Genomic DNA, 24,412 nt, shown 5'->3' on the forward strand with positions numbered 1-24,412 from the left:
ATTGTTGAAACCTACAGTGGCTAAATTATTAGCACAACTTGAGCTCTTGCAGCAACAATCTAGTTACTTTTGAGACAAAGCAAAAACAAAAAAACTTTTTTTTTTTCCAATTATTTGTTGATTGATTGAAATGTTGAAATTTGTATAGTAAGTGCTCATACAGATAAACTTTTTTATGGTGCAAATGTTCTCTCATTGTACAAATTACAGGAAAAAAAAGGTTATTAGAGATGAATGAAACTTGTTGTCTTCAGAAAGTACATTATTTTAGCATTTTGGTTTCTGATCCGTGTCCTATACCTACATTGAAGTCTGATTAATTCATATCACATAAGGCTTATTCAAGAGAAGATCAATATTTTTTTTGTATTCAAGACTCGAAATCGAGATCTCTGCTTAAAAAAAAGAAATAATCTTATCAGTTACACAATGGTTAAGCTCAATGAATGAGTGAGCATGAAATAATGTTAGTGACTGATTAATTAAATTTAGAGACAGATAGAAGTTCATAACAATGGGAAGTTGAGATAAAAAAGAGGAAGCAACATGTATTTATTGCTTTCAATTATGTAGCTGATGTACTGATAAAATTTGGCAAAAACTTAGCTTCTTTTGACGAATGCCAATCTTGAATACCATTATAATATATATGCCTTATCTCTAGAATATGTATTTATTGCTTTCAATAGTAAAAACTAAACTTTGAAACAACTAGCTAGGGTTGTGTATCGGTAGGTTCGGTTTTATATCGATTTGTAGAGATGCTAAACCGTTATAGAATCATTAAGATATTGACTTATCGATCGTTATCGGTTTAACCATTAAGATTTGACACAAAAAAACATTGAAAATCACTTTAAAACAAGGTGACAAACCAAATGAACCATGCACATGACTCATGAGTTCACAAGTTACATCTTTCTCAAAAGCAAACACTTTTATATTATAGAATAACCAAGAGTTTGAGACAACCAGAAATAAAAGTAGAAAACCAAACTCTAAGTCAAGGACTTTATATACAAAAAGGTATAAATATAATTATTTAATTTACTATTGAGTTATCGGTTAACCCATTTTTTTCCTAAAACTGTTAAGAACCGATAACCCAATAACAAAAAAAATCAAAACCATTATCAAAACCGCTAAACGAATAATCCATTACGGATAAATCAATAAAAAAAAATTATTCAAATTATCAGTTTCGATTCGATTTTGAACCGCCCTAGAAATAACTCCGGCAAGAATAGTCCCTTCTTGTAATAGAGTAGTATTTTTAATTCCAGTAATATAAATAAATAAAACATCTCTTTCGGTGAAAAAAAGAAGAAAAAAAGAAAGTTTACGAGTTATTTATAATTAGTACTAGTATATAGGAGATAATGAGTAATATGGTTACTCAACTATGAACTTTTTGTAAAGTTACTCAACTTTAATTTTTAAGTCGAAAGTCATTTAATTATAAACTCTTTTCATATAAAGTCACTTAATTTTGATTTTTAATACAAAATTACACAATTACAAACTCTTTTCACATAAAGTCACTCAACTATAAATATTCTACTGGTCATTCAACCATTTTGATTAATTTTTCCAATAAAATTATTGACATGAAAGTTATTTAAAACTAAATTTTTAAAAAAATATATCATTTAAATCATAATGGACTGATTTAACCATCATGACATGCTCTTTCAGAATCTTCTCCTATATCAAAAATTTCCAAAATATGAAATTACTGTATCATAATTGCAAACCATATTAATTGTGAACCGAGTAATTAAGGGAAGTTATGAATTCAATGACAAGTTCACGATACATAATAAACTTCAAAAGTTAACTCCACCTCCAAACGAACGTAGGTATTTAACAATTACTCTCTTGGATTTTACTCTCTCTATGGCTAATTACTTATCCTTTTTTTTTTTAATTGTCTCTAATTACTTGTCCATTTTGACAAATTAAGAAAAGACAAAATTATTATTACCTATTACACCCTCAATTAATTACTTTTAAAAAAAGTAGAACTTTTTAAAAATCTTAAGTTTTTAATTCATCACTTCATAATTAATAGTGATAAAATGGTAACTCACTATGTTAATAATATTTTTTTAACAGATGTGTCAATTCAAAAGTGGACAAATAATTATGGATAGAGAGGAGTAGGGGGTGTTCACGGTTTGGATAAAAACCGATCCAAACCGAAAAATCGAACCAAACCGATAAAATAAAACCGATTTTTATTTAGGTTTGGTTTGGTTTGGTTTTGGTTTTTAGATTTTTGAAAACCGATAGTATTTGGTTTGGTTATGATTTTATTAAAAAAACCGAGAAATAACCGAACCAAACTGATGAATTATATACAAATATTTTTATTAAATATACATACTTAATATATTATTTTTATAAACAATTTTAAAGATCTCATAACGTTTTCATTATAATTTCTTTATAATTTACTTATTGAAAGTAAAAATGTCCAAGGTAAAAACATTTATTTTATTGATTTCATGTATAAGAGTGTCAATGACAATTCTCTGTGGGATCCTTCTCAAAAAAAAAAACAATTCTAAGAGTGTCAATGACAATTCTCTGTGGGACTGAAAATGTTAATGTCTCTTCCTTCTAAGCCAATATAGTGAATTTTAAAGCTTTAATCATAATAAATTCAGTGATAGAAAGTTCAATAATTTAAGTCATTCTAACTATTTTTTTGTTTTGAATGGATTGTTGTCACTTTTTTCACATTTTGAAAGAATTTTTTCTTTTATTTTCGTGTATGGTTAATAACCGAATCAAACCAAACCGAAACTGATAACCACCAAATCGATAAATGTATATTATATTTGATTTGATTTGGTTTTGATAATTTTCAACCAATTAAGTTGGTTTGATTTTAGTTTTGATCAATAATCAATCCAAATCGACCTGTAAATACCCGTAGAGGAGTATTTAATTTGGCACTATCTTTAATAAAATAGAAAGAATATATTTTTATTGTTATTTTTACGAGTTGTACTTCACCAAAATAGTCTCCAATTATAGGCAGTTTATGCATGGTGTTTACGTCGATATCTCCACATCCGCCACGTTTTCATGTATATATGCGACTCAGCTACTCGCCCCCCCCTTTCATACAAATTGCTCTTTTATTTACTTCTTTTCTGAAAAAATGAAAAAGGAAGAGAAGAAATTAAAATGAAGTTAGAGAGTGTAGTGGTTTCAGCAGCCATTAATTTTGGCTTAGCTATTTTCATTCTCTCTCTTTTTGCTTTACTCAAAAAACAACCTTTCTATGCTCCCATCTATTATGCTCGCCGCCTCTACTTAGGCCACCGTAACCTTCATGATTCCGACCACCGGGTTTTTAGTTTCCGGCGATTGCTTCCGGAGATCGACTGGATTTTTCGTGCCGTTCGGGTTACTGAGGAGGAGATTCTACAGAATTGTGGCCTTGATGTCCTCGTCTTCGTTAGGCTCTTCAAATTTGGGTGAGTCGCGTTGTCTAATTATATGAATTTCTCTGTTTCTAGTTCCAAATTGCTATATATGAATTGTCTTAATTACAGCTTCTTCTTTTATTTTTTAGAAACTCATTATTGAAAAATAGAGAAACACTAGTGATTAGAGGTTTATTGATAATGAAAGATCATGCAGATATAAGCAGCCCTTCTTTTATAGTCTTCAACTCAATTTATGTGTCGTAGTTTAATTGAGCTAGCTAGACTAATAAAGTAGGATAACAACAACGTAACAACCGCTAAACTTCGCTCCATTTAGACCTTTCCAACGCTGGTTTTCATTAAGAAGTAATCTAGCAATATACTATAGGGGTGGGAGTGGGAACTCGGTGGTGGGGGATGGTCAAGGGGTAGGGGTTGGGGGCGTTGGGTCGGTGGAAAGGATACAATAAACATAAAATATCACTTATAGAACTTATTTTCCCTACTTCCATTAAGGAATTCCTAGAAAAAAAAGTTTTCCAAAATTTTTGTCCAAAATAAGAAAACATTTTCCAGAAAATAAGAAAACAGTTTTCAGAAAATATTCTCATCCATACCATACACACCCTAAGCCATAATCTCAACTAATTGGCATCGCCGACATGGTTTCTTTTCTGATTGTGCTTTATTTTTTGTGGAGTCTGTATGAACTCCGAGAGTTTAGACAACTTTATTTTTGTATACCTCGTACTCCTTTTAACATCTTTGAACTATCATGGTTTCACATCTATGGACCTTTTTCTAGACAATTTTATTTTTGTATACCACCTTAAACCATCTCGGTTTCACACTTATGGACTGTTGCATCTAGCGGTCTAAGTAGGACAAGATCAAACCATTTTCAAGTAATCTCTCATTTTATTCTCCATGAGCTACTTGAGTCTGTTGAGTTTGATCACTAATAATATTCATCTCTGAAGGATTATTACTCTCTTAGTTTAACAACTTCAAATAAGGATTTTCCTTCACCAATCCTATGTTGTGTCATGCATGGGGAATAGTTCTAGGTATAAGGTTCTTTATAAAGTAAAGTTCCATAAGTTGAGCTATCCTCTGAATGTCATGGTATTTGTGGTTAGAGAATGACTTAAAGTAGAGGATTACGGATCTTGAAAGGTGAATGAGGTTAATTGATTATATGACATGTTAACATCTATGACTAAACACACATTCTCACATAAAGTTATTCCTAGTTTAATAATCTTTGGTGACATGCAAGGATTAAACTCACATTGCTGCTTGGAACCATTCTTCAGGATCAGATTCTTTCTTGTTTGTTCTATTGTTGGGCTTCTGGTACTTCTCCCGCTAAATTATACTGGGAGTAATGGACCAAATACGAGCTCTCATTCCATGGATGCTTTCACAATATCTAATATCAGCAGAGGCTCTGACAGGTTATGTTCTCAACACTTCCTTATTTCCTCAAGTTGATGCAGATAACATGCCTCACCTATGCTAAGTGTTATCTACAACCTGGTTTATCAGTCCTATGACAGTTCATAATTCACATTTCACACAAACTTTTAGGTCTTGAATGCTAAGTTGCTAATACAAATGCTGAGTTCATTTCTTGTAACAAAATCTGGACAGCTGTTGCATATAGTTGTTTAGTTCTGAAATGACATTACAATCCAGATGTGCTTTGAAAGAGTCCTGTTAAATTTTTATTTCTATAAGTTATAAAGTTTAATTAATGCAAGAATGGGAAGCAGTAAGGGTTGTATAACTGAGGTAGAGAGCTCCCTATCGTGTTGTTGTCTTGTCTCAAAGTCTTCAAACAAGAACCTTAAGGAGCTACATGTTTGAACAATAGTGGGGAATGTCTTGCACAGTGATTTTAAGCACCCCTTTTTGACTTTCATATACCAGGTACCTTTCTCGTAAGATGTCTGAATGTCCAGCAATGTGAACATATTTCAAGTTCATTTTGGCTATTGGGAATTGAGACAAGTTTTTTAATTTGGAAGAGCAACTAAAAAGAGACCTGGAGAAAGAGAATGAAGTGTACCAAAGCTATTAAAGAACCAAGTCACTTGGCTTCTTTAAATGGTTAAGGAAGGAATCAGGAGTTAAGTTTTGTTTTCATTTAGATTGGAGAAGCATTTGACCGTCTAGCTAAGGAGTTCAGACTAGTTATTTTAAGGTAGAAACAAATTTAAGTCTCATAACCCATGTTCGCTTGATGAGGAGCTGCAAAGTCGCAGCCCTAACCCTATTAAGGGGGGGAGGGGGGGTCAAATAAGATGGATTGGGCTAAACATTGTCTCATAAGCCAACCGCGCAACTCATAATCATTTTTCTTTTGTTTGTTTGTTCTTTTATTATTTGCTTTATTACCTAATTAAACTAATTATAGCCTTTTCTTTTATTTCTTATGACCACCAAACAAAATGAACTTTGTTTTTAGTGGATCAAAACTGACTGCATATGCAGCTTAAAGTGGATGTTTTTAGATGGGTTAACTTTGGCTATGCCTAAAATAAACTGCCAATGAATATAGCCAATTTTGGGAGGTTGGACGTATTATATCCTCATGGGCTAAAATTGACACCTCTACCTGTGCCTAAAGCAGAATCATTGGATTTAAGTCGAGGCCGACTCCAATCCTTAAATTAAGGAACAGCTACCTAGTACATTTTGATGTTGTCAAGTCTCAAATGCTTTGTGAGCAATAGTTTCTACGAGTAGGAAAATGTTTTCTCCTAATTTCTTTAGTTCCTGAATCTTCTAAAACTCAATTTCTAAGTGCTCACAGCTTTCAAGCTGTGTGTAATAGTAGTTAAAATGCTTAGACCATAAATTGTGTGTATTGCTTGTTAGATGGTTATATGAGATTATGTCATAATACATCATCACTGTTAAAGAACTCCTTAAATAAGTCTTAACAAACTAGGATACGGTTGCTTCTTATTTGAAGCTCCAAGAGTGGTGTTCATCAACTATAATCAATTTTTTAAAGCTGTTAATCATAGTAAATCTTCAGGACTAAGAAAGTACTGAGATATGTATAATGAGAAAACCAAAAAGAAAAACCAACCCCTTTCTATTCTTGTTAGGATTGTAAAAGCTAAGTATCGGTACTATTTTATTTACAAATTCTTCTTTGCACTGAAATATCACAAACTGCACAGTCAAGCTTGATCTGTTGAATCGAGTTAGCATTATATTGCAAACATCTTGTACCTTCCACACAGTCCACCAAATGCATGCTGGTATGGTTCCACCCCGCTGTCTTCCCTCTAATGCTTTTGTTACGACATTGTAATAATTGAGTTGTAGCTTTGGGCATCACCTATCTAAGACCCACAATGTTCAGAAAGATTTGCCATAATGCGCAGTCATGCTGCAGTGGATAAAGAAATGATTACGTTTTCTGTTCATTTCCACAGAAGTGACACCTCCTGCACAAAATGATGCCTCTTCACTGAAGATTACCCTGTGTTAAACATGCCTTTTTGGCCACTGACTGTGAAACAAGCCACTTTAAAGAGAGCATGTGTTTTTCAGATTTGAATCCATGGTCACTGGTTGTTCTGTGTGCCAGCATGTGAATAACGCGTGTAGCATGAATTGACTGCACAAATGCTTCTGTTACCATCTTTAGTTTAACGTAGTTCTATATTAGTCGTTCAGATAGCATCAAATTTTATAGCCAATAGCCATCTTCATTCTTGTCTCTTAGTTGAATGTACTCTGTTACATGGTCAAATAGTTGAGTTCTTACAAAATGGACTCATTTTGCATTTATTCTGTCATTCACAGGCTTTGGGTGCATTTTTCTTTCTTGTGTTTCGTCTCGTGTTATGGAATGTACCTACTTTACAAGGTAATGTCTAGCTTGTACTCTTGAAGTCATGCTTTACACTGATTTTGACCACTATGGCTTCTTAATATCGTTGATAAGTTGTGATATTTGAAAAAGTTTGTCTTCTCTAATGGGAGTTTGCTTTGCCTTTCAAAGATATTGGGTGTAAAGAGAAAGATAGTCGATCCTCTTTGGTGCAGCCGAGAGTGTTATGTAAAAAGGACATCGTAGATGTAATGGTTTCATAACCTCTTTTTGTTGTTCAAATCCTCTTTTGCAGTAATATGCTGACATCTAATCAGTGTTCTTAGGGATAATTTTGGAGACCTCCCCTCAGGTTTGGCTAAATAACACTAACCTCCCTTGTGGTTTACAATATTATGCTTTCCTTTATTTTGAAACTTTTGTAACATTTCTTTGAACCCAATAATTATTAATATAAAAATTTATGATCGGACTAAATTTCCCTTCCTAATATACTTTTTGTTTGATCAATTCTGTAAACACACTTTAAAAGTTCATTTGACCGTGTTCCTCATCACCCCCCAACAATCCCACCACTTCACTCAAAAATCTCTCTCCATCACTTTGCTCAACTCAAATCACATTTTCAACTTTACCACTAGTTGATCTACTCCCTGTGAAAACATCCTCAAAAAAATCCAATTGAACTTGTCAATATCGCAATCTCTGTTATGAAAGTGGGTAAAAGTCCCACATTGGTTGGGGAATGGACTGGTGGTTCCTTATATGGACTTGGACAATCCTCCCCTCATAAGATAGCTTTTGGGGTTGAGTTAGGCTTGGGTGTCATATCTTTACATGGTATCGTAGTCAGGTCCATCCCTGTTTGGACTCCCGGTCCACGTTCCAGTTGGGCCTGGGCGTGAAGGGGGTGTTAGAGTGGGTAAGAGTCCCACATTGGTTGGGGAATGGACTCCAGAAGGGCCTAGGCGTGAAGGGGGTGTTAGATTGGGTAAAATTCCCACATTGGTTGGGGAATAGATTGGTGATCTCCTTGTATGGACTTGGAAAATCCTCCCCTCATGAGCTAACTTTTGGGGTTGAGTTAGGCCCATGTGCCATATCACATATCTTTACATGGTATCAGAGTCAGGTTCATTCCCGTTTGGGCTCCCGGTCCACACTTCAGTTGGCCTGGGCGTGAAGAGGGGTGTTAGAGTGGGTAAAGCCCCACACTGGTTAGGGAATGGACTGGTGGTCTCCTTATATGGACTTGGGGCAATCCTTTTCTCATGAGTTAGCTTTTGGGATTGAGTTAGACTCAGGTATCATATCTTTAACATCATTTACAAAAACTGAGTCAGATCTATGTACCATTTTAAACCAAAAAGTTCATGATTACAAGGCATATAAAAAGTTTGTCACGTTATGTGGAGCAGCAAATTGGAAAGATATACCAAGAAATCAGATTTCAATGCATAAAATCAACCCCAAGTGCAAAGTAACTAAATTTATGTGATAAAGAAACAATTCATTTAAAGAACTTTTAATATGTGCTTACAGAATAAATAATTAAACAAGAAGTATATTAGGAAGGGTAATTTAGTTCGATCATAAAATTTTATATTAACAATAATTACCTTAAAAGAGTTATTACAAAAAATTGAGAATCAGGGAGGTAGGCCTAATATCTAAAAGAGTTGTTACAAAAACCTCAAAATTAGGGAGGTAGGCCTAATATCGTGAACTGCAAGGGAGGTTAGTGTTATGGAGCTAAATCTGAGGGGAGGTTTGAAATTATTCCTATTTTTTTTATAACTTTTTCAGATATATAGAAACACTTCTAGTTGGCAATCTATCCAACTTGGAATTGTTTATATTTGTGATTCGGTGAAATCTTTCTTTATGGAAAAATAGTTATTGGGTCAACTTCATTTTTTCTTGGGAATTTTGCATGGATATAATCCATAAAGTTGTATGACATTAAAATTTTCTGTACCGTGGCCTCTTCAGGAGTACAATGACATTTTTATCAAAAGGATTCAGCAGTTATGTAACAGAAGGTGCGAACCTGAACAATTCACCATTCTGGTTCGAGAAATTCCATTTTGCAATGAGCACAATATCCGTGGGTGCAACGTAGACCACTTTTTTTCCAAACATCATCCCTATTCATATCAGTCATTTGAAATCTTATATGATGGGAAGCATCTGGACAAGCTACTAGTAAGAACAAATTATACTTTGGTGCATTCAAGTCATTTACCTTATTAATGAAAGCAGACTAAGTTCCTTAAATTTGGATTTCCATTAGATAGTTGTGTATTGGTTCCTTATAATTAAGTTGCAGGCAGAAGTATTGCCTTTATTTCTTACTAGTTGTAGTTTCTTTTATGATTTGTCTAGATAATATCCGCTATTCTAAAAATGGAGAGGTTTATTATTCTTTTCCAGCTTTATTGGTCCTGCATGACTGAATAGTCAAATGCTCTTCCCTTTCCACTCTTCAAACAGTTGACACTTCACAGTATTCCAAGAATACAAAGTTGAGCCGCAGGCTCCGTGTTTGATGTCCTTTCCAGCCAATATGAATTAGTACACGTTATTTGTGTCACAGTTATCCTATCAAGTCAAGTCACAACATTTAATTTGAAAGGTTGGCATTAATTTAGTTGTACTGTATGACTGATAAATAATAAAATGTCACTAAGAATTTTAAGCTCTCTTGTAAAGGAATATGTCACTCATAGTATCATTGATATCCAAGTATAATCACATAACCAGTGTGCTTCAGTGATTAGCAAAGATAAATGTACTCAATGGATTCTATGATAGTCCTTGAAGACAAGGGGCAAGGATAGAGAATGAAAGTAAGTGTCTGCTTTCATGCGATAGATGCGAAAATCATATGTACCTCTAAGAATTTCTTCTCCCGTGGTTCAATCTTTATACTTTTTACCCTCATCATGATACTGACAGATGGTATGGATCCTAGTGTCAGGCAAAGTCTCTCACCAAAAAGATTGAGGACCTGAGGCATCTTTCTGCTCTTAAGAAACATAGTAGATACGATGCTAAAATAGAGCAGCTGGAGGACATGCTTCAAACCCTTGGTCGTGAAATAAGACGTGTACAATGCAGAATGACGATTGAGCAGAAGGTTAGTATTCACTGCAAAAGTCTGATGGTAATGACAGTACTGGAGTTTAGAATGTTTTGCTAGCTTATTTTATTTTTCGCCTTTCAAATATACTTTCTGTGGTTCCCAGAAGCTCTTTTCTTCAGTCTGGTGGTTCCTACCCTCATAATATGCTGTCAAAGAAGTCCAGCCTAGCATAGTGATCTCTTTGCCCTTGTCGTTAGTTTATTAACTGGGGTAATATGTCAAGTCTGTGAGATATATCTAAAAGAAAACTGTGTTAAATTATGTCATCCGTAGAAGATAAGGAAAATTCTAGGGTGAACTTTGCATGCCTTATTGAGCAGAAAAATGACAACAGAGAGGGGGAGAAGGGAATGGGCCCCTGATAGATAAAGTATGGTCTCTTTCCTGAGCTTGTGCTTCCAGGTTACAGCTAAGAGTATCATAATTGCTGGTAATTCTTGCTATTTGCTTTCATCAGAAATTGATGTCAATGATTGGATCACAGTTTAAAAACATTATCTCGATTTCACTCAAAACCAGCTGAACTGTGTAATTTTCCATAACGGACTTAGCTAATATAAAACACAATATATGATCTAAATAGTGATACTAACTTTTTGGTTAAGGATTAGTTGTTATTTGTTTACATTTAGTCTGATGTACGCCGAGGCATGGCGGAGCCACATGTATTCAAGGGGCATCAATTGACACTCCTTCATCAGAAAATTACATTGTATAACTCGGTAAAAAAAATCTTATGTATATATTATATATTGACTCTGCTTGGCTTCTTTGTTGATTTACTACTTTACATTTTGATACCTCTTAATAAGAGTCTTGGCTCCACCACTGCCCCGAGGAGTCTTTTGATATTATGATTGAAAGCATAAGTGTGAGAGTTGGAGAACTTCTGGTTTTAGAGAACTCTTATATTGCCGTACAGGAAAAATTACTCAATGAAATGGTTTTGAATAGAACGGAATGGATAAAGATGGTTCATGTCCCATCTAACTAGTTTGAGGTTGAGGCATAGTTAGATTGATTAGTTGATATAAAAAAGGATTTGCTTGTTCAGGAAATTATCTCTTACCGCTTGCCACTTGTGAAGACGGGCCTGGAAACATTAGGAATGTGTCAGTTTTTCTGTTGCAATTTTGATCTCATATGAATTAGCCACCATGATTTGCCAACATTTTGAGGTATATGTCCATGTCATTTGGTGTATTTGCCATCTTAGTAGGAATGAAGAAAATATTATCTATTGACAGCCATTATTGAGATCATGTAAGGAGGTTTAAAGAAGTGCATGAGGATTTGCTTGTGATCTTATAACCGGTCATGGAATGATTCCCTAATGTTATTTTGACAGTTGAACAGTTGGTTTAATTTGACCATATTTTTATTGCTTAGGAACTGCCTGTGGCTTTTGTTACATTTAGTTCACGATGGGGCACAGTTCTAGCTGCGCAATCTCAACAGCACACAAATCCACTCCTCTGGATCACTGAAATGGCTCCAGAACCGAGAGATGTGATCTGGCAAAATTTGGCAATTCAATATCGTCATTTGCCACTGTACAGGATAGTGATACTTGTTGCAGCATCACTACTTACCATCTTCTTCGTGTTACCAGTCACAGCTGTTCAGGGAATTGCCAAATATGAACGCCTGAAGAAATGGTTTCCTCCTGCGATGGCCGTGGACTTGATGTACAGACTTCTTCTCTTCATTATTTCAGCCTTCTGATTTCTCGAGCATAAAATGTTTCATGCTGTAATACTTCATACTCTCCAAGCACAGTTAGTATTTTGAAGTCTTCCCTTGCCCCGAAAAGAATGGTGGGGAAGAGAATATGAGGGTCAGCGCTGTTAATTTTCTGTGTAAAATTGGCATCAGTTCCCAAAATTGCTTATTTGAGAACTACATAAAAAGTACTATAAATCATAACTTTTGTTATCAAGAATATGTCAAATGTTGTTGTTTGATTCCCTGAACAGTAATAGAACACCATTTTTAAAAAATAGATGATAAAACACTATACATTTGGGATGGAGGGAGTAGCTTGTTTCACATCAAAGTTCTTCCTTGCATTGACAGAAGATGCAATGGAGTTCTGGACAAAATTGTCTTTGTTCTTTGGTGGCTCATTCGTTGTTGTTTATCTTCTCCTCTTTCTTTCCAAATTAGATAGATCGTTTTTTCTTTCCGCCTTTTGGTTTTTATTTTCTCTCTTTGTAGGGAGGGAGAGTTGAGGTGGAGTAGGGTAGTTACTGAATCCTCCTAGGTACAGTTGTTTTTTAGTTGAAAACTTGTGTAGCAGGTTGCTGATCTTCAATCCTTTTTAAATATTGTGGCAGACCGGGGTTAAGGTCCATCGTCACAGGATATCTTCCTAGTGCCATTCTTAATGGTTTCATATACATTGTTCCATTTGCCATGATTGGGCTGGCAAGATTAGCTGGTTATATCTCACGGAGTAAGAAGGATTTAAATGCATGCAACATGGTGTTCTACTTCCTGGTAGGGAATGTATTTTTCTTAAGCTTGTTGTCAGGATCTTTACTAGATCAACTCGGTGAATCTTTCTCTCATCCCAAGGATATTCCCAACCGTCTTGCTAGTGCCGTCTCTTCTCAGGTGCAAAACATGTTGTCTCTTCTCTTTTCATTTAATATCTTTTTTTATCATGTGTCAGAATATTGAATATCTGATCGGAAAAGAGGGATGGGAACACGTTTTCAGTTGATGCTTTGATTTTTACCTGCCTGTAGCCTAATAAAGAACCTATAGGGCCTATCATAGTCTATATATTTTACTTTACATGCAGATGATTAATCTTTGCATTTACATTTTTCTTTCTGTCCTTACAGGCAGATTTCTTCGTGACGTACATCCTGACAAATGGGCTGGCAGGATTCTCTTTGGAGATACTTCAGCCAGGATTACTCCTATGGGATACTCTAAAATCTTACACATGGGACCGTGGAAAGAAGAAACATCCTTATGTTTATTCACTACCTTATTATAGAATTGTCCCTTTTGTTGCTCTCTGCATGCTGATTGGGATTGTCTACGCAGTGGTCTCACCTTTGCTTCTTCCATTTCTAGTAGGCTACTTCCTGCTTGGATATGCGGTGTTCATCAACCAGGTGAAGTTTCTCTACATGCAATATTTGTGCGTTAAGAACAATCTGTTTATAAGCCTGACCCACTGTAGTTTGTACTTTCGTTGCTTTGAGGTAGATCTCCTATACTGGTCAAAAACTTGAGTTAAAACTGTGAACAACTTATGTAACATTTTCCTGTGTACAACGTTGTCTTTGATAATATATCGTGTTACACCTGTTGTCATTGGTGAATTTACGGATGATGCAAACCTACAATGATATGTAAATAACGTTTTAGATTTATGAAGTTTTAAGTGCTATGTGTATTTTTTTCTTCAGATTTGTAGCAGATTTCTTTGCTTTACCTGCTAAAGTACACCTGCACCACTGATACATACTTACATGAAGCAGATCAACTTTTTTGTGTTTTATTGGACTTCCTTTTCAAGACTGTTACAAGCCCTTGATATTCACTGTCTGGGTTTTTCATGCTTTTTAATTTCGCTAAATGGTGGTAGTTCTTATCGTCAGTAACTAGTTTGCTTCTGTTAAGGGGATTGCTACAAGTTAAGTTTTCTTATTAGCTGTTATTACATTGGTTTTTTTACACCTTAAACTACATTGTTATCACCAGGGTTTAAGTATCCTGTTGATATGAAGTATATATTTTATGGACTTTATCTGGTGCTTCTGTATTGCAGGTTAGCTCAAATATTTTAGAATAAATATGGAGGATAAAGTATAATGAAATGTTATTTGTGATGCAGATTGAAGATGTGTATATAACTACATACGAGACATGTGGTCTGTATTGGCCATACATTCATCACTACATTATAGTTGCGATCATACTTATGCAAGTCACAATGATCGGTCTTTTTGGATTGAAAGCCAAGCCTTCAGCTTCGTTCTCCGTTATCCCTCTCATGGTCATCACTATTCTCTTTAACGAATATTGCAAGATTCGATTTCTTCCTACTTTCAACCAAGTTTCAGTTCAGGTAATTACTATTTTCATTGATACCTTCCAGAAATTCCTTTCCCCTCCCCTTCTCAAAGGAGAACTCCAGGGAAGCCGATGAAAGTCGCATAAAGAACTCCACTGCAATGTAAATTTGGTTGTATTTGTGGGTCAGCATTGAGCTATACGTTCTATCATCCTATTCCATCTATTTCTAGCTGGAGCTTGTGGGGAAGTTATGTTCATTAAAAATGTGAATCATGACCGGAAAAATGATTTAGACCTTGTAGAGAATTCTGTTCATCAAGGATGCAGATCACATTTGGAAAAATGATTTTTCTAACTGATCACAAACCGCTTCTTCTTTGACTAGAAAAAAATTACCAAACGATGTATTTGTGTGTTGCCCCTCAAAAATGAGCAAAGTATGTTGGGCTGCTTTGGGAGGACTGCATGTTCCCCTAAGTGAAGCGAAAATTTGCATAACAAGGAAAAATCATTTGTGACGTCTACACTAGTTGTCTCTATTTATGTTTTATCTTATTATTTTTTAAAAAAATGCACAAATGTTCAATTAAGGCTAAGTTGTATCAGTTATCATAAAGTTTTGATGTTGGATGTCATTTTGGCGAATGTTGACCAAGAGTCGCTAGGATTGTGATCAGCTCGATGTTGTTGGTCCTCACGACAACTCTTGCTTTGTTTCATGGAAAAATCCTCTTGTGAGTTTATTTGGTTTTTCAGCTGATGTTATGGTATTTTTCATCAGGATGCCAAAAATAATGATGATCTTGACAAGAAGGATAGATTGGAGGAGGAGAATGTCCAGAAGGCTCTTGATGCTTATTCTCCTCCATGTTTGCGGCCCTTGGACCTCGGGTTGGAAGGAACGAGCTCTACGAAGCCATTTCTATCTCCAACGTAGAACATGTTGTTTTTTATCTTTTCCTCCCAGGTTTGCTTGTACTCTGATGTCTTGACAATTTTGTTAGGAGTGTTTGTGTCAACATCTACATTGTCAAATTACACGACGAGAAAGTAGACATAAATTACACTACAAGGCTCATCCTTGTTAAAGCGGCCATTTTAGAATTTTCTGTTTGATATTTTTAATCAGATGGACAAAGTGGCTATTAGAATTCGTTTTTCTTTCTTTTATCGTCTTACCAGTACGTATCATAGTAGGTGTTCCTTCACCCATTTTTTAGTTCAATTGAACGAAAAATTTTACAATGGTAGAGGCTCAACCAACAATAGTTGTGTGAGGCCCCATTCTTCAACACTTGGATAGTGGGATCATAGCTTTACTTCAATCCAAGTTTATATGACAGCTTTTTAAATTTGTCTGGATATCATATAGGGAAAATTGTATATAATAGCAAATATTTAAATCAAAATAAATCCTATAGCTACTATTTCATATATTTGTATTTCGCAGTAAATGTGCAGCTAATGTTACACCATTTTTGCCATTCAGTTGGGACCCACGATTTTTTTTAAAAAAACGGAAGATCTATTTTATACAAATTTCTTCACTATTTTTTGTCTCCCATTTTCTTTCAATTTCTCCTAAAATCTCTCTCCATATTAGTTTTATTTTAATCAGTTGGGGCCCACACATTTTATAAAATGGAAGATTTATTTTTATACAAATCCCTTCGCTATCTTTTCTCTCCCAGTTTCTTTCAATTTCTCCTAAAATCTCTCTCTAAGTCTTTTTTTTTATTTTATAAAATACATATATTTTCGTCCTATACACTTATAATTATACAAATACAGATCTTTCCCTACCAGTTCTCTTTTTCTCTTTTTCTCTTTTTCTCTTTCTCGCTTTATACAAACAAACACTTATAATAAAATGCATTTTCTCTCTTTCTCACTTTATACAAACACAAATTATACAAATTACAATGTATAATTTGTGTTGTATAAAAGAGAGATTTGATATACAAATGTTTTATTTTGATTCAATTGTATACAAATTCAAATTTTATGCAGATATACAAACACAATCATTGGTACATATACATAGTAGTTACGTATATACAATTGAATTGAGAAACTGCCAACGATTTATACAAACGAGAGGTTGCCAGCGATTTATACAAATGAGAGGTTGCCAACAATTTATACAAATGAGAGGCTGTCGGCAATTTATACAAATCTGATGCTCCATAGCAAACATAAAGTTTGCTATTGAGCGCAATTATACAAACTATAGTATACAAATATGATTTTTATGTTTGCTAAACCTAAAATTTACACCATATATCATCATATATATATATATATAAGAGAATCTTAGGCCCGCCTACGTGGCGCCACCACAAATCAGAATTCTCTTTTAATTTATTTATTTACAAAACTATCATTCCCCTTTCATGAAAAGTTGCAACTTTAATTAAGAGTTGTATCTTTTATGAAAAGTTATGACTTTTATGAAAAGCTACAACTTTTATGAAAAGTTATAACTTTTATGAAAAGCTACAACTTTTATGAAAAGTTTTGACTTTTATGAAAGGTTGTGATCTTTTCGAAGGGTTGCAACTTTTCCAAATAGTTATATCCTTTTACATTTGTTCACACTACCCTTTATTGTCTATAAATAGAGGGATTTCCTCTCATTTTAAAATAACGAAAATTCTGAACCTCCTCCTCTTCTTCTTCTTCTTCACAATTAAATATTTGTGTACTTTGCTCCTGTTGAGTGGCTCACTGACATCATTACATATGTTATAGATCCTGGTATGTATTCTTACCGTCATTAAGTTATGCTTATGTTATTAAGAATAAATGATAAGATATAATAATTTTTATTTTCCTTTACATTATTAATGACTGATAGGTTTAACTATTATTATATAAATTCCATGATATTAAATTTCTGCGCAAAACGCGGGTAATTTTACTAATTTTATTTAGACACTCGAACTAAGTTATGTTTCAATTTGACACTCAACAACTAATAAAGTGTTCTAGTTTCGGTTCAAATTTTGTAAAAAAATTATGTGCATTCTCAAGAGTTACACAGGTAATAAGTTAATTATATAAAATATGTCATCTCTTTTAATTATGTGTTGAACTCAAATAGAAAACGTTTGAGATTTTATGGTTTATATGTGTATAATTAAAAGAGATGACATATTTTATGTGGTCAGCTTGAGCCCATTTGGATTGGCTTAAAAGTTGGTCAAACCTACTTTTAAGTCAAATTTTGACTTTTGGAAGTGTTTGACAAATGTAAAAAATAACTTAAAATAAGTTAAGAAACCAAAAGTAAGTCTCCCCCTACTTTTTATTTTTTAATTTAAAAGTCATTTCAGTTTGACTTTTTATTTTTGACTTAAAAGCTACTTTTTTAAGTCAATCCAAACGGGCTAGTTACCTAACAGTTGAACTCAAATAGAAAACGTTTGAGATATTTTGATTTATATGTGTATAATTAAAAGAAATGACATTTTATGTGGTCAGCCTAGTTACCTAACAGATTCTTGATTGGAACATTTAGTTATGGTTTAAGGTGTTCAATTGAAGAAAAACTTAATTCTGAGTGTCTAAATAGAATATTCTTACAAGTTTGAAGATTGATTATGTATTAAGCCATTTTAAACAGCTTCATGATATACCAGTGAACAAATCCATCATAACGCCAATATTCTTCAGCTTGCATTCTTTAACAAATCTCGTATGCCATAATTTTGAATTTTAAAAAAGAGAATTAAAATGGAAGCTTAACTGGAATATTAGAACGACAAAGATTTTAACAACTTATTCAAATATAATCATACGTTTCATTAGGTGAAGTGATGCAATGAAAAGAAAAAGAAAAAAAATATTAAATCGAAAAATTGAAAGAGCACAAAAAGATGCAAGGGTCATGTCTTTTTGAATATATTTCTACTTAATTCAGTATCGTATATATGTATTTACATTTGAGTTTTTACATCGAACCAACTTAATTTACTATGGTTGAACTATTTAATACCAGTAACTAATCAATGATTAATTGGTGTAAATGTCTAACAAACACATGTTACACATTTAATTTATTTTTGTGTGAACATTCTGATCGTAACAACTTATCTACATCAAGTGTTTATACTAAATTAATACAATTAACAATCGTCAAGTGATTTAATGAAGTAAAATATATGTTAATTAATGATGGTTAGGTTTTAAAGAGTCTATCCAAACACATGACATTATAACATTATTATTAATCTCATAATCATTTTATGCGACTTGCTCTTTTTACCTAGTTAGGTTTCTCTACACACATTTGAACCATTCTTCATCTATCACATCACTTTCTTTGAGGACCAAGGCAACGATATCTGAATTATACGCAACTTGCAGTCAAAATTTTGCAAACAATATTAGTTTTTTTTTTTACTTATCTGGAAATTAAATTGGACGAATGAACATGGATAAATCAAAAATAGTATATTGCATCACCCTAATTAATACAAAGTTTATCTGGACAATCAATACAGAACACTCAAAGAGGGTACAAACAATAGGATACAACGATACGAATCAAAAAGATTGAGACAACGAAAGAGCAAAACATCAAATGGTAACGACCATATGGGCAAGGCAGGTAAAATGTTGGAAGCTGCAAGATCAGTTGGATGGAGGAGGTGAAAGTGTAGGAATGTTTGGAAATGAAGGCATGCTGGGCAGAGGAATATTAGCGGGCAATGGAGGCAGAGTCATCTTCGGAACAGAGGGCAATGTAGGCAGAGTCATCTTCGGAACAGAGGGCAATGTAGGCAGAGTCATCTTCGGAACAGAGGGCAATGTAGGCAGAGTCATCTTCGGAACAGAGGGCAATGTAGGCAGAGTCATCTTCGGAACAGAGGGCAATGTAGGCAGAGTCATCTTCGGAACAGAGGGCAATGTAGGCAGAGTCATCTTCGGAACAGAGGGCAATGTAGGCAGAGTCATCTTCGGAACAGAGGGCAATGTAGGCAGAGTCATCTTCGGAACAGAGGGCAATGTAGGCAGAGTCATCTTCGGAACAGAGGGCAATGTAGGCAGAGTCATCTTCGGAACAGAGGGCAATGTAGGCAGAGTCATCTTCGGAACAGAGGGCAATGTAGGCAGAGTCATCTTCGGAACAGAGGGCAATGTAGGCAGAGTCATCTTCGGAACAGAGGGCAATGTAGGCAGAGTCATCTTCGGAACAGAGGGCAATGTAGGCAGAGTCATCTTCGGAACAGAGGGCAATGTAGGCAGAGTCATCTTCGGAACAGAGGGCAATGTAGGCAGAGTCATCTTCGGAACAGAGGGCAATGTAGGCAATGGAGAAGCTGTTGGAAGCGTTGGCAACGATACAACACTTGGCAATGGTGGCAATGTGACTGATGTTGGCATGTTTGGAATAGCAGGGAGTTGTGGCACTGTTGGCTGAGGCAATGAGGGGACTGTAGGCAAGTTGGGAAGTTGAAGTAGGCTACGAGCAGCATGACTTGTGGTGATGCTTGATATGGACAACAATGCTATCATCAATAAGAGGATTGAGCCATTGTTCAAAGTAGCCATTGTGTCAATTTGACAAATATTACTTTGCTTCAAGGTAATGAAGAAATGGAATTTGTGTTTTAATTTGAGTGGAGATTGTTCATTTAGTAAAAGGGTTATATATAGAGAAAGTGGTTGAAATATATTAGATGTTTAATTGTTGGTTCAACTTCCTAGATGTAATTATCTTTTTCTTTTTTAATGTGTCCAAACCAACTTTCATGCATCTCAACTAATTTCACGAGATTCATATCACCCCACCAGCAAATACCAAGTAACTCAATCCATCAATGCTAGAACAAATGGAAAGAATCTCCTAATATTTGTCTCCACTGGAATTGATGTAATTATCTTTAGACAATTGATGTCACCAATGGAGAATGGTATTAGTTTTTTGAAAAAAAATTAAATAAATGATTTAATCAATTTGAATGAATTGTCCACCACATATGGTTGATCCAAACTCCATCTGTGCATAACTACTTTCAGAAAACATCTCTATTAATAAGATCAAATGAATGTTCCTAAAAACAACATTTGGGAAGGTTAACTAACAACACAGTATTCATAATTAAAAGTCCAAGCTTCCTCACCCAACATCTCACCAATTCCGAGTACCCCTCAAGAAGTTTCCCTGTATATATATCCTTTATTGATGACAATCTCATCAAGTCAAATCAAAACACTTAAAACTTCCTTTTAATCAAAACAATCTAGCAAATTTATTACATAACAATGGCCGCTTCCAACAACTGCTCAATCCTCTTGTTGATGATAGCATTATTGGCCATATCAAGCATCACTACAAGTCATGCTGCTCGTAGCCTACTGCAATTTCCTAACTTGCCTACAATCCCTTCACTGCCTCAACCGACAATGCCAAAATTGCCCACTATTCCAAACTTGCCAACAACAGTCACATTGCCACCATTGCCAACACTTCCAACAGCTAATACACCTTTACCTTCTTTCCCTACATTGCCCTCTGTGCCTAAGATGACTCTACCACCAATGCCTGCCAGCATTCCTCTGCCCAACATGCCATCCCTTCCAAATATTCCAACAATTCCAAATATTATTCCTACAAATTCACCTCCTCCATCCAACTAAATACTAATCTCGCAGCTTCCAACCGCATGATATTTACCTATAGGTCACTACCACATTTTATTTTATTTTCGCTTTTCCTTGGCATCTTAATCGTTACGTTATTCTTGACAATGTATTGTATCATGTTATATTCTCCGAATTCCATACACTGATTGTCATTTGTGTTGATACAATGCAATGCCTATTACTGATTCATGTGTATTTGTCCAATATAGTTTACACATGAGATATGATCAATCGTGTATTCATGCATATTTTGAACAAACTGAACCATAAATATACACATGGGAAAGCTAATTTATTTGAAAGCCCTAATTAGAAAATAAACATATTTAGGACGCTTATTCAAGAACTAGCGGAAACACAACATTCTTACAAGGTTTAATTGCCTAAAAGTCAACTTAGATTTACAAAACTTAAGTGAAATAATGAGTTCATAGTTCCAAATATCAAATATACATACCTAAAGTTCTAAAGTTCAAACAGACATGCTTGAAGTTGAGGAATTTAACACACCGATAATCTTAAGTTGGCAAATGTGTGTGCCGATCAAACAATTGAGTCTAATTTTTAGGCATGGCAATCTTCCACCCCAAACGTATGAAGTTGGTGACAAGCCAAGCCTAACAATGAACCCAAATGTCTGAAGTAGGCATATTGTTTGTGCAGTTCAAACTTCAGACATTCAACAAAGTTAACCTTCCAAGACCAAAGGTCTGACATTGGACAAGCCAAACTTAACTTCAAACTCAATGTCTGAAAGTTAGGATACTCTGATTGCAATTGGAACTCAACTTAATTGACAATCTTCTAGCCAAAGGCCAGGACTCAGGAGGTTGGAAACTAGAAAACCCGAACTTCGGAACTGAAATTGGCTGATTTCTAGTTTAAGCCACATAAAATTAGGGTTGGTCTCCTACATTTTCAGTGGTCAACCACCAACCATCACATGAACAATGATAATAATGAAGCAATTGTAAATTGAGTACAACATCAGCAGCAAGTAAGTAAATCTTGCAAACAAGAAAGCAAATTGGGAATTTGAAACTAACAATATCATAGCACTGTAAAAGTTTCAGCAAGAAAAAACAGACATGGCAAAAATTAACTAGAAGCCTCCCAAAACCAAATATGGTCTTTAAGCAAAACACCGAAAGGACACTAACAAAAACATTAATTCAATTACCGTAAATGGTAATCCAGAGTATTGAAGATTGAAATCAACGGTAAGATTTCTGGAACCTAGAACGAGCACCACGACCACCAAACTTCTTAGGCTCACAACGCCTAGGATCAGCAACAAGAAGAGTCCTATCATAGCGAATGAGAATATCCTTAATCTCCTTCTTCTGCTGCTCATCCACAAACTTCTGGTAAAACGCAACAAGTGCCTTTGCAATAGACTGACGGATAGCGTAGATCTGAGAAGTGTGACCACCTCCCTTCACACGGATACGCATATCGACTCCAGCGAAACGGTGACGGCCTAAGAGAAGGATTGGTTCAAAGGCCTTGTACCGGAGGATCTCCGGCTGGACAAGCTCGATTGGGACACCGTTAATCTTGATCAAACCACGTCCACGCTTGCAGTGAGTCACCGCCACTGCCGTCTTCTTCCTCCCGAAGCATTGGACGGATTCCACCGTAGCTGCGGCTGCTTCTTGCTTCTGCATTTTTGCTGATTCTCAGAGCGAAAATGGGAGAGTGAGAGGCGGAAGAGTGCGATTAGGGTTTATGAAGTAAAATAAATCTGGGCTTGTGAAAACCCTTTTAATTTGGGCTTCCACGAAATACTTCATTGGCCCAACTCCAAAGGGACAACATGAAATCAAGTTTTTGCACGGATTGTCTCTATTTCGGGGAAAATTTTAATTTTTATCGTAGGTTTTTGAAAGGGAAAAATTAAAGATCGACACGAAATATGAGCGATTGTGTAAATGAACCCCCGTGAAATGGTCGAAGGACATAAACACTCGAATTTAGGATTGTTGTTTAAGCTGAAGTTGAAGTTGAATATTTTTTGGAGAAGTTCTAACGACTTTTCTTCACGTCTTGGTTTGTTCATGGACATCCCTCATATTTGTAATATTACGACTATCTTCTTTATTTTAAAGTTTTTTTAATAACTATTTTATTTTATTTGTTACTAATGAAAATAATAATATATCTGGACTAATTTGTCTTCCTTAAAATCATGATATTTTTTTCACAAGTTTAATCTTGCTTACCTAGGTTAATTTTAAATATATGTTAGATGCACTTCAATTGTGTAGTATCTTGTAAAGGATAATTTTGATCATTTTTTACTAGAATTAAATTGTGACCATGACAAGGACAAAGTTCAGAATTTTTTACAATAGCTACATTCACAGGTTTTGGCATGAAATTCAGGCATATATATAACAACATTTAAGTTGTTTTGACATGAAGTTCAGCTAAATAATTATAGTTTTTTTTTTTTGTAGAAACAACAATTTGTTCTTTATATTTTAATAATTCAACACCTAAATCACTTCAAATAAAGGCTCAAATTTGAAACATAAGTATCAAAGATCATTAAAAAAATCTTCAATCATTAATTTGTCAAAACATCAATAAATCTGACAAACTCATTTTACAACAATGATAATTTATAGATTCAAAATTTTCCAACAGCCCCACTTGATGTAAACTTACTTTTTATTTTCGAAATTGTGAATCCACTTCTTCAAAACATTCTATTTCATTTGCTATAAACTCGAAAAAGAGATACCAATTAAAATTATTGAATAAATTTGGTAAAAGTTAAATGTGATCGATCAATTAGAGGAAAAATGATGATTGAAAAAAAAAGAATGTAAAAAAAAGGCAGAAATCTTTTTATAATTAATGAACATACATATGATAAAGTGTTTTTATTAAATATTTTTACTCAAAAATTTGAAAAAGTTTGTGTATGTATTTGGAGAGCCCATTACATGGATAAGTTAACCCTACTTCTTTTTTTTTGTTGTTGAAGTTAACCCTACTTAAAATATGTTGTTTCCTTTAATTATATACATTAATCTCAATAAGTTGTAAAACTTAATGTATATTCCAATTGATGTTGTGTTTAACAAAGATTTAAATAAAAGATAAATTTTATGTGATTAACTTATCTATGTCATTAATGAATAGTTGTAAATATACACACACAAAAAAAAAAGTTATATTGTGAACCAAAAATGTCTAATAATAATTGAATAATTTATCATGTATGTGTGAGATATTCAATTAGCATAAATATCATAATTTAAGTATGATTTGATGGACCCT

At 34.4% G+C, this 24,412-nt stretch overlaps 4 protein-coding genes across 4 annotated transcripts; 2 read left to right on the plus strand and 2 right to left on the minus strand.

Annotated features, from left to right (window-relative positions):
- Nucleotides 1-3,171: 3,171 nt before the first annotated feature.
- Nucleotides 3,172-15,623, plus strand: LOC102605618 (CSC1-like protein At3g54510). The gene is made up of 10 exons (XM_015304460.1): nucleotides 3,172-3,488; nucleotides 4,757-4,897; nucleotides 7,266-7,329; nucleotides 9,286-9,498; nucleotides 10,268-10,432; nucleotides 11,828-12,126; nucleotides 12,775-13,054; nucleotides 13,288-13,566; nucleotides 14,292-14,525; nucleotides 15,255-15,623. The coding sequence occupies exons 1-10, from the start codon at nucleotides 3,196-3,198 to the stop codon at nucleotides 15,408-15,410; spliced, it is 2,124 nt and encodes a 707-aa protein (XP_015159946.1). The 5' UTR covers nucleotides 3,172-3,195; the 3' UTR covers nucleotides 15,411-15,623.
- Nucleotides 15,624-18,905: 3,282 nt separating this feature from the next.
- LOC107058588 (formin-2-like) lies at nucleotides 18,906-20,268 on the minus strand. The gene is made up of 2 exons (XM_015304458.1): nucleotides 19,782-20,268; nucleotides 18,906-19,748 (listed from the first exon to the last, which is right to left on the minus strand). The coding sequence occupies exons 1-2, from the start codon at nucleotides 20,027-20,029 to the stop codon at nucleotides 19,109-19,111; spliced, it is 888 nt and encodes a 295-aa protein (XP_015159944.1). The 5' UTR covers nucleotides 20,030-20,268; the 3' UTR covers nucleotides 18,906-19,108.
- Nucleotides 20,269-20,743: 475 nt separating this feature from the next.
- Nucleotides 20,744-21,118, plus strand: LOC107058583 (ESX-1 secretion-associated protein EspE-like). The gene has a single exon (XM_015304446.1). It carries the CDS (start codon nucleotides 20,744-20,746, stop codon nucleotides 21,116-21,118), a length of 375 nt encoding a protein of 124 aa, XP_015159932.1.
- A 1,024-nt stretch (nucleotides 21,119-22,142) lies between these two features.
- On the minus strand, nucleotides 22,143-22,846 carry LOC102600569 (40S ribosomal protein S16-like). Its single transcript, XM_006365380.2, has one exon. The coding sequence runs from the start codon at nucleotides 22,789-22,791 to the stop codon at nucleotides 22,339-22,341; it is 453 nt and encodes a 150-aa protein (XP_006365442.1). The 5' UTR covers nucleotides 22,792-22,846; the 3' UTR covers nucleotides 22,143-22,338.
- Nucleotides 22,847-24,412: the final 1,566 nt, after the last annotated feature.

This window comes from Solanum tuberosum, unplaced genomic scaffold (genome assembly GCF_000226075.1).
Source record: "Solanum tuberosum cultivar DM 1-3 516 R44 unplaced genomic scaffold, SolTub_3.0 scf00541, whole genome shotgun sequence".
Lineage (NCBI taxonomy): Eukaryota > Viridiplantae > Streptophyta > Magnoliopsida > Solanales > Solanaceae > Solanum > Solanum tuberosum.